This window comes from Trichomonas vaginalis, chromosome V (genome assembly GCF_026262505.1).
Source record: "Trichomonas vaginalis G3 chromosome V, whole genome shotgun sequence".
NCBI classification, from domain to species: Eukaryota; Parabasalia; order Trichomonadida; family Trichomonadidae; genus Trichomonas; species Trichomonas vaginalis.
This window is the reverse complement of record NC_067207.1, coordinates 12,112,396-12,128,126: the sequence shown is the minus strand read 5'-3', so window position 1 is coordinate 12,128,126 and position 15,731 is coordinate 12,112,396. Positions and strand designations below refer to the sequence as shown.

The window sequence follows — 15,731 nt, the reverse complement described above, 5'->3', positions numbered from 1 at the left end:
CTTTTGTGACTCAGGATTATATAATTTATATAATTCATCAATATCTTCTTCTGTTAATACTTTATTTTTGAAATCTTTCAACTGTTTAAGTTGTGGTTTAGTTTTTCCCTTTTTATATTCATTATTTTTAATTTTGTCTTTAATTTTAGAAATTATTCTATCATGATATTTCAAAACTTCATTTTTATAATACGGATAATAGTATTCATGCATATCATCACCCGTTATATTGTTATCATATTTTTGGAGATATGCTTTTAAATCATAATAATTAAGAAAATTTTGATTAAATACTAAACCATCAATTAAATTTTCCAAATCCGCGTTATCCATCAAATCCGCGCTATCCAAATCCGCGTTATCCATTTATATAAAAATAAAATAAATGTTTTAAGGGTGCCCACCTCTTTGAATCATAGTATCAAAACCATTATTTACATATTGAATCGCATCATTAACGGTTCCTCCTTCTAAAACAGTATCAAATGGTGGAGTCCAGATTTCCTGATGATGATCATAAAATCCAGCAAAATTAACCGTATTATTAGGTAAAATATGAATCTCAGCGGTATATCTTCTATCTAAATTTGGATGCCTTATATGTATACCATTACTACCTGGATAAAATCTCAAACCTTGATTTTGTTGACGCATCAAATTATTGAAATTTCTTTCTTCAGGGGTGAATGTTCTTCTCCGTTGATGCTGTGGTGGGATTTGAAAAATTCGTTGTGGTTGATTATTTGGAATCTGAAAGTTAAAACCATTTGGTATAAATCGATTTAGTTCCTTTTGTCTCTTCTGTGGCATTTCATTAAAAATAAAATTTCAAATTGTATTAAATAAATGGCATACAACATCCATTTTCACAACATACAGCCTTAGTGTGTGCTCCTGTTAATGCAGTCTTACCGATTGTTAAGCGAGTCATTGACCCGTTTTTAAGTTGTAAATTAATATTCTGACCATCAAATATCACTTTATCATTTATTATATCCAAATAATTTTTAGGTGTTAATTGTTTATTTTGTCGTAAACTAACTCCTTTCATTTTTTGTGCAATCTTTTTAAAATCACTTCCATCAATTGAACCGTTGAATGAAGTATAACACTTAGGACATAAAGCAACCATGTTATCACCTTGTTTCTCAATTGCTAAACCCAATAACTTCTTCTCATGTGCTTTTTCTTCAGCTTTATTCTTTAATTTAGGTTTAAATTTCTCATTAAAACAGAAGAAATCAAAAGGTGCGAATTTGAAAATGTTTTTATCATAAAATTTTTTATCGGTTACAATTGCTTGAAATGCTTGAGTGTTAGGAAGATTTGGGTCGCCAGCGATTGCCCAATAAGATGAATCGGTATCACCTTCAATGAAATGAAAACGATTAACATTCAAGCATTTATACATAAAATCATAAATGAAAACCAAATACCAGTATTTAGCATTATCTAAAGTGAAGAATGCCTCTTGTAAACATGTATCACATCTATAAAATCTATCTTTAAGCATCACTTGATACGTATCCTCTCCTATTTCTCTTATGTTTTTAAACTTATTTGACATACATGCAACGCGTGCCTTCTGTGCATTCATTATTTTAGTCTTTGCGTAATTTTGTGTATTCATTGCATCGTAACCATATGATCCATTAAGTGAAATCTTGCAAAATAAACTTTTTCCTTTATTTCCTTCTAATTCAGCCTTTTGTCTTTCGTTCATAAATTCGTTCGCAAATTCATTAAAACAAGTGTTTTTCGTAAATGTTAAAATTGATTGAATGTCATCAATGATAAAATGAAATCTGTCTATTAGATACCAAAGATAATAAGAAGAAAATGGTTGATATTGGTTGTGTGTTGATGCTAACTGAGTTAATTTCCTCTGTTTCTGGTCAACTGGTAGATTGTTTGATTTCATGTAATTATACATAAAACTGCCAATTGTTTTTTCATCTGTGATAATATCAAAGTTTCTTATTATTGGTAAAAAGTTTATGTAATCATTAATGTATTTTTCATCAATGTGACCCTTTACTTCAGCCACGAATAAAGTATTTTTCTTCTTAATTATTCCCAGTGCTTTTGCTTTCTTTGTTGCTGTATCACAAATGATAACACCATTCAATCTTCCCGGCATATACATTTTATGGTCAGTATATTGAATGAAATCATGAGGATTAGATGAAAATGATGAAGGATATAATGAATTAAAGTCAACACCAACGAAATGAGTCATAATGTTGGAAGTGTCCTCATTTGATACAGTTTTAGTTTCTGGATTATATGAAAGTTTATTAATGTGCGTGATTCCTTTAAGATTTACTCTATGTTGAACATTTGATAAACCACCAGTAATTCCATTACGGAGGATGTGATAAGCTTCAACTGAATCTAGAGTCATTGGTAAATTATTTTTTAATGTATAATTTCTTAAATTGATTCTTAAACGTTGAACATCTTCATCTTTATTTGATTTTACGACATTGCAATAACAACACATTAACTGACAATTTTCTTTGGTATGTGGTTTTTCATTATCGATTCTATCTAATGTTGGTTTATTTGCATATGTAAACGCTTTACCACACATTTTGCATTTAGATGAAAGGATTAAATCGTGATAGTATTGAAAATCATCCATTGAAACATTGTTTTTAGTATCCCTTTCTGCTTTTTCATCTTGTTTCTTATATGAATCAATTTTATATTTCCAATACTTTTTTGTTAATTCAAAACTTGATTCCACATTTTCTTCTTCTGGATATGTTTCGTTAGGATTGAAGTTCTTATATGCTAACGCGTAACGAATCATTGATGCATTCGATGATAATGAAAGATTATGAAGCATGTCAATTTTATAAACAAATGTTTCTTCAATAATTTTATCAATTGGGTCAATCATAATTTCAACGTCTTTATTGCAATAATGAATAAAATATTCTAATCTATTCTCAAAATTTTTAGCATCATTGAGATATATTTGATAATCTGAATCGGATATTGTTTCTTGAGTTAATGCTGAATAAAATGAATCTTGAGTGAATGGTTCCACTTTATATAATTCATCTTCGTAATTCTCCCATGTGATGAATTGATAAGGGAAAAAGGATTTAACACGTGATTTATTGTTTCCGAAATCTTGAGTGAATTGGTCTAATGTTCCACCCGCTATATAATTTCTGATGTCAATAAATCTTAATTCATATGGACAGTTTGTTTTCTTTACAATGATTTGCTTAAATTGTGAAGATGAACCCAGCATTGATTTTATTTTCCATTTTGCAGTGTTTAAATCACGAAGAATTAAATTTAAATCAAACTTTCCCGAATTAAAACCTATGATATTCACTTTATTGAATTCCTCATCTAGAAGTTCTTTAAATGCTTCCTTCTGTTTTTCATTTAATGTATGGGACAAAGTCCCCGCCGTTTGGTCCGTTTGCGGCTTCATTAATTCTTCATATTGTTCAATATTTGATTTAGCAACTAATGAACAGGTTGAAAATAAAAATTCAATCCAATCAGAGATGAACGAATCACTTGATGTTAAGCAAAAATTCCTCGTAAATGTTTTATCGTGGTCTACGACCTCGCCGCTTCGGTCCGTTTGCGGCTTTAATTTAACCGTTGATGATACCATAAATGGTTTTAAGTAAGCGTTCAAAGTTGCACATTCAGAAAGTTGAAGTTCTTCTTTAGTCTCTAATGTTTCGAAGTCAAAAGTAATATAATATCTTGTTGGTTTATAATATTCCTGCAAATTGTGAGCTAATAACCACTGATATATCTTCTGTTTCGTGATATGTGGTGCATATGGTTGTTGTGTGTTTTGCAATTGAACGTCTTGAATTAATCTTCCATTATTTTCTTTACATTTCTCACAATGCTTTAAAAATCTTCTTTGGTTTTTCCTTTCTGGATCATCGCGGATAGAATAAACTTCTTCTTTACAATATGGACAAACTTTATATCCTGTGAGTGCTTCAACGTCTGTAATTCTGTCAGCGTGAAGTTTTCCACATGGACTCTGTGTTAATAAAATATTTACTGTTTCAAATTCTGGATCTATCATTATTGATTCCACTAATGGAAAGTCTACCTTATTTATGTCCACGTCTTCTGGTTGAGGAACACAATAATAAAAATCAATATTAACGTTTAACATTCTTGCTAACCTCTCACTTTCTGATGAAATGTCAAATCCTTCATATGCATCTATGGCTTCATTTAAATAACTTCTACGAGTTTTAGGATTAACACCATCAGGAATGTTATAGAAGCGTTTAAATAACCTTCTACCTTCGGCTCTTATTTGATTATCATTCATTTTAGCTGTTCCGTTTTTGTTCATTTATGTAAGAATAAAAAATTAAAAAATAAATAAAAATAAAGTTTATTTTTTTAAAGTCCAGGGCTAAAGTCCATAAAATGAATTAAGAACACATAAATTTTTATCATCTGCGACGTGACGAATACATTTTAATTTACTCAAGAATGCGTACCCTGATACATTAAATCTAATTCCTGTCTTATTTAATTTCACAACTTTGAAAAGGAATGTATGAATAGCTATAAAATGATGAGATGATGTTTTATGGGTTGCTTCCATTTTTTCTGAAATAAATGAATAAATATAATGTTTATAAGTTTTCATATCTTTTATGTTCTTAATAACGAATGGTATAGACTTTTCAACTTCGTCTTCCTTCGGTGCTGTTCTTTCATATGAAACATTATTAGTATCTTCAATAATGAAACCACAATCGCATAAAATTTTATATGTACCAATTGTTTCTTTTGATATTTTATCTAACAAATCAAAAACTTTATCAACACCCGTGCATTTATTTAAATAATAATTTGTGTAAATATCATGGTCTTCTTTCTTAATCGTATTTGTTGCATATGTTACATTTTTCAGTGCTTTTTTGAATTTTTCAGAATCAAGAGGAGGTGAAAGTAATATACAGGGGTATTCTTCATCGTCAATAAACTGAAGCTTATGTTTACGAATAAATTTAGTACCTTCTTCTGAAAGTGTTTCGTCAATATCACCATCTAATAAATTTTGTGTTGATTCTGAGACATAATTTTTATATCTTTCTTCATGAGATTTTTGAACTTCTGATTCTGAAGCTGGGATATTCATTAAACCCTCTACTTCATTTTCATTATATTTTTCAACTTCTCTTAATTCCTTAATTTTTTCATCTATTTCATCTCTTATTTTTTCCAGTCTTTCAATTTCATCATATTCATCATCTTTAATCCGTTCTTCATAATATTCAGGGAAAACATCAGGTTCTTTAGGTTTTTCTTCTTCAGATGTGGGATATAAGAAATTTATAACATCATCTTTATTCATTTTTCCATCATAATCTAAATCATTTAAAAACTCCGCGAATTTTTGACAATTTCTTAAATAATATTTACTAACCTCATAACCTGCCTCCTCTAATATATCCTTTATTTCCTCATTTGTGAATTCCAATTTTTTAACGTCGTTAGTTGTGACACTCATTTTCATACGAATTAAAAAATAAATTATTCAAAAAATGTAAGACATGAATTTTTAAAGTTTATTTTTTTATTTTTTTTTATTTTTTTTATTTCATTATGGTAGTGAATCTTTCATTCATGAATGATAATTATATCTAATTTCTTTTACTCTCTCGTATATACTAGATTTAAAGAATTCAGAACTTTTACCATAATCTCCTAAATGTTTTCTAATCCCTAACGTGTGCCAGTTATTATATGAAACTGTATAAACTTTATCTTTATCTTTACACCTTTCATCACTTCCAATATATTTATATCTCAGTTTTGATTTAGCATTTTCATATTCATTAGCGTTTAATAATTCGCAGTCTTCCTTTTTAAATTGATGTTTAAGATATTCAGGATTTAATACTCTACGTTTATATGCTCCTAACTTAGTTCTAAAGGTTTTTCTACAAAATTTAGGAATTCCATCCTCTTTAATGTCATCAATGATTTCCATTTCATTATTTTCAATTTCTTCTTCTCGTTTATGAGGTCTTTGATTATGACTCCATTGATTCCATGAAATTAAATATTCTTTATCATTATATTTATACCTCATTAGCTTATTTTGGCTTTCATATTCATTTAATAATTCACAATCTTCATTTTTAAATTGAAGTTTAACCCATTCAGGATTTAAACAATGTTTAATTAATCGCGGAATATCTGACATCATCTATATATAGCTTCTTTTATAAAAGATAAAAAAATAAATTATTTTAAAATTAATGTTAATTTTTTATCTTTTATAAATAAATATATTTTAATGCATCGTCTATATATAGATGAAACAAAAAAAGTCACTAAACCCGCACTCTTATACTACTTTTGATACACAGTCTTTGAGAAACCTGTTTATCTAATATTCTATATATTAATCAATATTTAAATTTAGCATCATTCGCTTTATCATAATCTCATTTGGAGTTCGGAAGTTTCTATTACAAAATGCTTTTTAAACACATCTTATGACATTTATTTCATTTTAAGATCATTGTATATGTATATTTCCCGAACAAAGCTAAAATTTGCTAAAATAAAATCTCAGTTTTATGCTTATAAATACGAACCACTACAAACTTTTCTTATTCCTTTTATAAAATCTATTAACGGCTCATGATTTGTGAAATTCCCAGAGATTGAGGACACTAGGTTTTTCCCACTTGGTAAAGGCTGTTTGATATTCTTACGAGAAATAAGGGAAATAAGAATGACAAATATTGTCGAAACAAAGTTTACAGTAGCAAGAAGTCTGATCTCTTGAGAAATGATTTCAAATATTATGATTTTTTTTAAAAAAACTACGAAATTTAATCACATAGAAGTGAATCCAACAAAGTAAAGCTTGCTCAAAAAAATGCCGGTGAGTTTTTTTTTATGAAAAAAATTTCACTTCATTTAGATCTAAAAAATGAATGATGATGAAGCATTAATGGCAGAACTTATGGATATGATGGCCGGAGGTAAAAGGAAAAACGCAAAGAAAGGGGCCAAAGAAGAAACTAAGAAAGGAAAAGCAAAAAAGAACGATGTACCAGATGATGACGAATTAATGGCAGAATTAGAACAAATGATGGCAGAAGAAGAAGATGGAGGTGAAGATGACGACTTAAAATTATCAGATGACAATAATGAAAATCAAGATGATGGAGAAATCGACGAATCAGCAATAGGAGATGATTCTGAAGATGAAAAACCACAACCAAAGAAACCTGAACCATCAAAACCACAAAATACACCTCAAATTACTCCAACACCTTCAAAACCAGCAGCAAAACCTCAGCAACCTCAACAACCACAACAACCTGCAAAAACAGCAGCAAAGCCACCACCAAGCTACGATTTTATGAACAATTTCCCAGATATAGAAGATCCTCAACAAAATCAGCCTAAACCTGCTCAACCTGCTGCAAAACCGCAAAAGCCTGTTGAACAGAAACCACCGGAGCCTCAAAAACCACAGCCAGCGCCTAAACAACCCGAAATACAACAACCAGTCCAACCAGCACCAGTTCCTCAGCCGAAAAAGCCAGCTGCTCAACAAGAAAAGCCTGCGCCAAAGCCACAGCCTAAACCAGCTCCGAAACCCAAACCAAAACCTGCTCCAAAACCAGCACCAAAACCACAAGCTCCACCGAAACCAAAATCAGTTTCGGACATCAAATCGACAGCAGATTACGACAAATTATTTTCAACATTTGCATCGAGCTTTTATACATTTCTTACAGAGCCAACTAAGCCAGAAGGCAAGAAGTTCGTGAACCAAGTCGATCAGCTTCTTCCAATGGTCTTAGATGGCCCTCAAAAGTTTGATCCGAATATTTCTGTGATAAATCCGAAACATATTGCTCCATACTACTCGAAATTCTCCGAATTCCAGGACAAAGATGTCATTTCCTGCGCAGATCCTGTATCAGCAGCTAAAGTATTACCTCAAATTCAAAATACTCTACAAGAGCTCAAAAACGACATCAAAGCTCTTGCCCACATCAAAGAGGACAAGCAAAAGATATTACCTTTACTAGAAGCCTCCAAGAAACTTGAAAAAACAATCGAAATTTTCCCAGATTATCCATTTGTCATTTCCGATGTCCTTAAATACGGTTTCCCAATTGTTAATAGTGATTTGGAGCCAAAGAAAATCGAACTTACCATCATCAAAGGAGAAAATTTCCCTGGCCAAGACTTTGTGATCAAATCCCAGATTCCTGTACAAGACGAACTCAAAACACTCGACAAGAACAACCCAGTTTTCGTCATATTCATGGCCAAAGGCTTCAAAGGAAAGAATCCTTTGATAAATTACACTAATAAATGGCCATTGACTCAAGATTCGCTCAAATTCGTTCAGAAGATGCCAGCAACAATGTTTTTCATGCATGGAAATGACGAAATTGGCCACATAAACATGGAATTCAGAGGAATTCTTAATAATTGCACTGTCGAAATGGAATGTCCTGTATTAGATGAGAACGAGCAGCCTACAAACATAAAGGTATACACAAGACTTCGTGTTAGAAAAGCTCTCAGAGGCACAGAATGCAAAATTGTCAATCGACCAATTTTAATTTCACCGATTGCCAAATTCTGCAGCAATCCTCCCCCAAAGAAACCAGCTTCAGCCAAATCATCAAATGCTTCAAAACCAGATGAAAGTGAAGCAGCAAAGAGTCAACTTAGACAACCAACACCTGCTAAACCATCATCACAACAACAACCTTCACAACAAACTTCTCAACAACAACAGAAGAAACCAGATTTACCATATTTCTGTGTGTTGGCTGATGATGAAATGGCAGAGTTTTGGAGTATTGAAGCATTGATGTTCTTTGCAGAGAGTCTTGATGAATTGTTGAAGATCTACAAGATGAAGAAGGTAGAACCATCAGAACAGATGTTGAAGATGCACAAATGGGCGAAAGAAACATCTCAGAAAATCATGGATGATGTACAAAATGAAAGAATTTCTATGGAAGAATACAAACAAAAACTCAATGATGCAATTGAGAGAGAAAGAGTTAATGTTGAATGCTGCACAATTCCTGTTGAGAAGAGATCAAGAAATGGATACTTAGGTATAATGTGCAAGGAACTTAGTGAATTCGAATAAAAATAATAATATTTGAATGTTATATTTATTCTCTCATTTTTAGAAAGGCCGGCCCTGAAAAATATGAAAATAGGTTTAATTTTTAGCGTTTAATTTTTAAAAAAATTGATGTGAATAGAGAAAATTGTCTAGGATTTAAACGATGAGAAGAAGCTGGCTTTACCTGATTGAGATTAAAATTAAATAAAGAGTACGTGGTGATTTGGGCGCAGCTGTTTTCTTGATTACTTGATGTGACATCTCCGGTGATGTCTGCAACAGTAACTCCACCTCTAAGAGCATATCCACTAGAAAACATATATTCACGAGCTACAGCATATCCCGGAGGTAGATATTCAATGCTTTCATTAGTATATACAAAGCCAGAACCACCACCCCCTGGGCCGGTGTGCTTTTCAGCACGTCCATATTCAGAAAATCCGCTCCCAGCACCTCCACCATACCAACCACCACCTCCGGGGCCAGCATTAATCCCCTGTACGTCTCTACCTTTCCTGAAATCACCATCTCTAGTTGGGGATGTGTTTATAAGATCAGGATCATATAAAATGCATCTACCTCCCCGATTACGCTGCCCACCCTCACCACCATATTGAGGTTCTTCTCCCTCAAATCCACCAGCATCTCCTCCATTAAAATTAGAGTAAGAATTGTCACCTCCACCAGCTCCGGCCCCACCAGCTACAAGTACTCTATTATTCAGAGTATTCTCAAAAAATCTAAAGTCTGTAGCTCCTCCACCTGTGATACTTTGATTATAGCTCCTACCTCCTCCATTAAAACCATCACGGCCTCCAACAGTAATGAATACTTTTAAAGGCTTAGTGAGCGCGATATTTCCATGAGAATAGCCACCATAACCACCAAATTTTCCATTATCTTGTCCTTTTGCTCCCCATGCTTCAAACTTATAAATACCAGGTTCCAGTAATACACTTTCTGTTTTCCCCGTATATCGGAATTCATATACAACCGCATTCAAAAATGGCATCAAAATTGAGAAGTATTCAAATATGAAGAACCATTCTCTTCTGCATTTTGAAAATGTTATTAAAAATTGATTAAATTTTTTAAAATCTTACTAACGATATATTTTAATTGAAATTTTGACAGAATTTATTTTATTTTAGAATGTATAATCTTATAATATTTTAACATGTTTACAACTTTTTAGAATGAATAATCTTATAGTAATCAGCTGTTTTTTCTTCTTCGAAATCCTTCTTGAAAGGATCGTCTGTATCACTTAAAGCTGTTGTTGCCCAGAATGGATTATCTGTTGTAACCATTGTTGTGTTTGATGTCCTTGAAAGAGACAAAACAACTTCAGCAGCCATCTCATGTTCATCTTCATCAGTTGGATCTTCTTTACGTTTCTTTACTAAAAATATAACAAGAATTATGATAATTAATAGGACAAGTACTCCAATGCCGACTCCGATATAAATAAACAAATTTGAATTTTTCTTCTGAGGAGATGATGATTCAGGTTTTACAATAAGTGGTTCATTAACATCAATGACGATTTCTATAATAGTCTCTGTTTCTATTTCTGTTTGATAAACAATAGTTTTGTATTCACCGTTTATAAAAGTCAGTTTCTCACGAAATGTAGTTGTAAACGAATTAATAAATGTGTACGTTGAAATTTTTGTTATTGTTGTTTTTCCATTGTAATTTGGATCAAATCTTACAGGTGTTCTCCAATTTGGATTAGGAGGGAGAGTTCTAATAGGAAGTATAGTTGCAGTATACGTTCGGGCAACAGATCTTAGATTGGGCTGATTTTCTAATTTGACTTGAACCAAATTAGCTTTTGGTATATCAATATACGTTGTTTTATATGGTAATTTTGTAATAGGTGTGGCAACATATGTGTAACTTGTTGGATCTAAAACTTTGCTTGTTTCTCCTAAATCTGTATTTGAAGTTTTTGCAGCAAGATAATCAATCTCTTTCGCAAATGATGCTACACTAAAACTGCAAGACTCTGTAGAGTCAGATGTGACTCCAAACTTATAATGCTCAGGTTTTTTGTCAATATCATCCCAAACATAGGCAATGGGATTAGTCGATAGCTCGCTACTATCCTTTGATTTTGTGGACAGATCTTGGATAGTATCTTCAATTGATGTCCAAATAATATTATATTGGAATAAAGCAAGATGTCCTGGGCCGTTTCGTGCTGAGAATGCTTTACTACCAGCATCATTATCATGCATACAGCACTTATATGTATTTATATGAGTCGGGTTTTCAGTTTCTTTTCTGGCAAAAATTCCACCGCCGCCTCTCAGCCCTTCTATTGCAGGTGCATATTTGTCAATACTTGTAACGTCATTCGCAGTCAAATTTCTCGTATTTGAAAAAGTTTTTGTACTATCTAATTTATTGCCGTATAATTGAGTATTAAAGAAATTCAATAACTCCATATCGATAGAATAGATACCTCATCCAGCAAATGAAGCAATGTTTGAGTATATTTTGGAATTATCAAAATAAGCTTCTTTGGCTGTAGAGAAACAGATTCCTCCTCCATATTCTAAGGCTGTGTTAGAATGAATATTGCATTCTCCATTGCAAATGAGCTTAATATCTGGAGATAATGTATGTTCTCCTTGAAAATAGATTCCACCACCATACCTAAAAGCAGAATTACTGAAGATATTCGATTTTTCTAGATAAACTGCAGAAGCAATGTGACAAAGTCCTCCTCCAACAGTCGCTGTATTTTGATGAACTTTGAGATTAGAATCAGTCGCAACAGATAGAGCAGTATATGAAGTAAATATTGCACTGCCAGATCTTGTTGAAATTCCTGCACCAAATGCAATATTATTTGAAAATTCAATATTGCCTTTTAAAGTGATTGATGAAAGATAATAATCGATAACTCGCTTAGATTTTTCAGTATTTCCTTGAACAATCGTAGTTTTAACGTTGACTTTACCTTTATATTCATTCACAGGCTGCTTTTTGACTTTTTGAAACTCTGGTGCTTGATCTTGTTGGGAATGCATGTTTATATGGAAGTTATTGCTTTGAAATAAAAATCCTCTGATGCAAAAAAGATAAATAATGAAAATCATGTAAAATAAAATAAATTGAATTAGATAAAAAAAAGTCAATAAATTCCAACTGTTATAATATGTGCACAATATCAAGAATAAAGCTCATTGAGTCTGAATTCTGTAAAGTTTTCAATACCCAGTCAATTTTGTGAAAAATATAATTAATTGAAAATTGAAAAAAAGAAAACAATTCCAGATTTTCCCAACAAAAATAACATGTCAGCTAATTCTAAAAAGAAAATATCAAAAACCTGTTAATTTTATTTAAAATCATTCTTCTGTGATATTGATAATTTGAATAACTCAGCAATAGGATGAGCAGTTCATCAAGTTTGGCAAGCTATATTTAAAGTTGGAGATTAATGATTAATAAATAATAAAAGAATCATATAACATACGGTTTGCTTATCATAGTATAGCTTAGACAATTAGTAGTATTAGTAAAAGTTGATAATTTTATATATTTAAACAATTCCAACATTTCTTGAAACAAATAAGAGAGTTATAATATATTCTATATGAAAAATTTGACCAATTCAAGTAATTCTATAAAAACTATTAAAGTGACTTGATTTTAATAATTTTTGAGTTGAAAGAATTTCCAATTAGACTAAAACATCTACCTTATTCATATAAATATACTATCTAATGGAAAATAGAAAGATTAGCCTAATAAACACAGCAATTCGATTTATTTAGATTTAATTTTTGCTATTTTTCAGATCCAATTGAATTATTTACTGCTTATCATAGCATAATTTTCCTATGCAAATCACACCTGATGAGTTAGCAAATAAATCGATGATGATGTTTCAGGTAAGATTTTGTGAATAAAAAAATTTTATATGGAAGACTTCAATAGATTAAGGCAAGTTGTGCCAGCAATTCCTGAATTATTACTGGACGCATGCACAAAAGCTTCCATTTCAACTAGAGATAAAATAATATCAGACAGCAGAGCTGCAATAATTATTCATCGAATGAAAAAGGTCATCCAACTTAATGATCTTATTCCCATTGCTGAAGATAGTCCGGAGAACGTTCAGCCGCAACAAATTCAGTTCATTTCTGTTTTAATAGATTTCTTACATTCATCACCTCAAATTTTAATAAGCTGTCTGAAAGAAAAATATCACAATGGCGATAAAACTGACTTTAAAGTACTTTGCTGGTCTGCAATTCCCTCGATTTATGGTTTTTATAGCACTCTCGAGCACATTTCAAATGCATTCCCATTTTATTGCATGCTCATTACAAAGATGAACCAAAATGTGGCAATAGAAGCCATTTTACCTTTTTATATTTCCGCATGTACGTTCAAATTCATAGAATCAGTTTATCAAGGCTTTGCAATCAAATTTTGTAATGATGTACGTATTAATGGCAAAAAATTACCTACTAAAATCATTGACGAATATATTCCTCAAATTATTGACTCAATTATCAAAGCTCTTCCTTTACTACCTCAACAGCATGTGTTTCTAATTAAATTTATGTTAGCACAAGGCTGGAATTCTAACGACGTTTTAGATTTCTTTATTCACAGGTTTGTTATGCATCAATTGATCAGATATTTGAACTCAACACCATTTAAACATCATTACGATCACTTTTGCTCAGTTGCAAAGTCAATTAACATTCATAATCCAATTGTTCAAGATTTAATTAAATTTTTTGAGACAAACTCAATTTTTGAAGTTCCACCAGCATTCACTGTCTTTGATATTCCATTTACTTTAATTCTTATCTCAAGAAACGACGTAGATGTCATAATCAGATCTTTAATGGCGATAAACGAGCTTCCAAAGACGATGGTTCCATTTCTTAAGTACAATTACTTCCAGACAATCACTAATAGACCATTCTGGATGCGTATCTACTCAAGGAAACCAAAACCGATTGATACATCTTACAATTGGCGTTCTGTTGTTTTCGACGACATCAAAGTTGATGATATTCCAAAGGATATAAACTTCACGAGGGTCTGGAACAAGATTAACTCCGATTGTTCTGATATGGGAGTTCATCCCTTAGTTTTCTTGACGAATCCGCCATCAGATCCCGACCAACTTGCTAAATACAACATGTTCCAAACGATGCTCGGCAAAGACAAGGAAAATTTCATTGATTTGGCCACAAGGAAAAGTCTCAAAATTTTGAAAAGTCACGCAGAGAGTTTTGAGAATTATTTAGTCCATAACTTAGCTCTACAATCATTAACGAAGTGGCTGAGTGTTGTAGAAGACTGTTTAAGGATGTTTGTTATTCCTTTTGCAGAAGATGCAATAAATAACGAACTAAAAGAAGTTTCTCCGAAATCATTGATCAGAAATCCCCGGTATATTGATTTACTGCTTGAAAGAGCTGCTTCTAAGGTAGATCTTTCAATCACACGTCGTCTGCAGTACTTGTTTGTTATACAGTACATGATGACAACGTTGATTGGTCCTCAAACAAATGAAATGATGAAAAAAATTGACTTAAAATGGTTGTCACTTTTGAATGAATTACGACCAACAATGCCTCTTCCTGAATGCTTTTCTAATAAGAAGAAGAACAAAGAAATAGCACTATTACTCAATGGCAAGCTCTGGAGAATCATAAGTCTCTTAAATTCGATGCAAACTGTGAAATTCGGATCAACTTATTTCATTTTCATGAAAGTGATAAAACAGTTGGAAGAATTGGAAGTTGCTGCGAATTCTGAGGACACAGTCACTCAATACGCGTTAGTACTATCGAACTGTCCTATCCTGTTGTCTAGATTCATTTTAAATAACGCGTTTTTCGTGAAACATGAGAGATTTCGGATGATGTCGGACACAGATTATCATTTGGTAAGATGGTGCAGACTGGAGACAGCTATCCTCAAAATCGTTTCTCAAGACATGAATTTCATGAACGAAGTCTTGAATTTCCAAGAAATGTTGATATCTGCAAAACTTTTGTAATTTTTTTTAGTATTTTTTTAGCTTCATGGAATTTTTCTGTGAAGTATATTATTTATTTAATCTTTTTGTATTTGATTAATTTTATTATTTGTTTATTAAATAATTTATAGTTATGCCTTCTATCAACCTTTTATCTCTTTCCAACAAAAATGAGTCTTTGATACTGTTTAGTATGCTTATTAATGAAATATGATATTGAGTTAAAGATGTATGTCATAACAACTAATTGTTCTTGAAAAAGTAATACCAAAACAGGTAGTTGTCACTAGGAATTCCAGTTGTTAGAGAAAATAAACACAAACATGAATTGATTTATGAACTTGAAGATCAAATCTCATATAAAGCAGGAAACGCGAAGAAATATCTTGCTGAAAGAACGATTAAATGAGCAAGATCTAACAAAGAACTTTCTGATGAGAAAGGTTTGTTTGTTATTGGATTCAGATTCATGTATAGAAAGTATATGTTATTTTATATTACATTGGATGATATTGTGATAAGCTGTTTATTGAACGTATATATGCGATCAAATTTACATTGCCAAATTGA

General features: G+C 31.7%; 8 protein-coding genes across 8 annotated transcripts, besides 2 other annotated features; 2 read left to right on the top strand and 6 right to left on the bottom strand.

The window, feature by feature from the left end:
* Nucleotides 1-838: 838 nt before the first annotated feature.
* Nucleotides 839-1,921, bottom strand: TVAGG3_0321800 (DNA/RNA polymerase superfamily; the record flags this gene model as incomplete). Its single annotated transcript, XM_051230183.1, has 1 exon — nucleotides 839-1,921. One exon carries the CDS (start codon nucleotides 1,919-1,921, stop codon nucleotides 839-841), a length of 1,083 nt encoding a protein of 360 aa, XP_051099913.1.
* Nucleotides 839-4,354: a mobile genetic element.
* On the bottom strand, nucleotides 2,750-3,265 carry TVAGG3_0321790 (uncharacterized protein; the record flags this gene model as incomplete). The annotated part of the gene is made up of 1 exon (XM_051230182.1): nucleotides 2,750-3,265. A coding segment is annotated over one exon (516 nt), but the record flags the coding sequence as incomplete, so codon positions are not given.
* A 743-nt stretch (nucleotides 4,355-5,097) lies between the features above and the next one.
* Nucleotides 5,098-5,726: a mobile genetic element.
* Nucleotides 5,161-5,368, bottom strand: TVAGG3_0321770 (uncharacterized protein; the record flags this gene model as incomplete). Its single annotated transcript, XM_051230181.1, has 1 exon — nucleotides 5,161-5,368. A coding segment is annotated over one exon (208 nt), but the record flags the coding sequence as incomplete, so codon positions are not given.
* A 1,235-nt stretch (nucleotides 5,727-6,961) lies between the features above and the next one.
* Nucleotides 6,962-9,160, top strand: TVAGG3_0321750 (uncharacterized protein; the record flags this gene model as incomplete). The annotated part of the gene is made up of 1 exon (XM_001311443.1): nucleotides 6,962-9,160. One exon carries the CDS (start codon nucleotides 6,962-6,964, stop codon nucleotides 9,158-9,160), a length of 2,199 nt encoding a protein of 732 aa, XP_001311444.1.
* An 82-nt stretch (nucleotides 9,161-9,242) lies between these two features.
* TVAGG3_0321740 (glycine-rich protein family) lies at nucleotides 9,243-10,151 on the bottom strand (the record flags this gene model as incomplete). The annotated part of the gene is made up of 1 exon (XM_001311442.1): nucleotides 9,243-10,151. One exon carries the CDS (start codon nucleotides 10,149-10,151, stop codon nucleotides 9,243-9,245), a length of 909 nt encoding a protein of 302 aa, XP_001311443.1.
* A 169-nt stretch (nucleotides 10,152-10,320) lies between these two features.
* TVAGG3_0321720 (bifunctional inhibitor/lipid-transfer protein/seed storage 2s albumin superfamily protein family) lies at nucleotides 10,321-11,592 on the bottom strand (the record flags this gene model as incomplete). The annotated part of the gene is made up of 1 exon (XM_001311441.1): nucleotides 10,321-11,592. The coding sequence occupies one exon, from the start codon at nucleotides 11,590-11,592 to the stop codon at nucleotides 10,321-10,323; it is 1,272 nt and encodes a 423-aa protein (XP_001311442.1).
* Nucleotides 11,593-11,610: 18 nt separating this feature from the next.
* Nucleotides 11,611-12,180, bottom strand: TVAGG3_0321730 (lipid binding; the record flags this gene model as incomplete). The annotated part of the gene is made up of 1 exon (XM_001311440.1): nucleotides 11,611-12,180. One exon carries the CDS (start codon nucleotides 12,178-12,180, stop codon nucleotides 11,611-11,613), a length of 570 nt encoding a protein of 189 aa, XP_001311441.1.
* Nucleotides 12,181-13,076: 896 nt separating this feature from the next.
* On the top strand, nucleotides 13,077-15,406 carry TVAGG3_0321710 (uncharacterized protein; the record flags this gene model as incomplete). The annotated part of the gene is made up of 1 exon (XM_001311439.1): nucleotides 13,077-15,182. One exon carries the CDS (start codon nucleotides 13,077-13,079, stop codon nucleotides 15,180-15,182), a length of 2,106 nt encoding a protein of 701 aa, XP_001311440.1.
* Nucleotides 15,407-15,731: the final 325 nt, after the last annotated feature.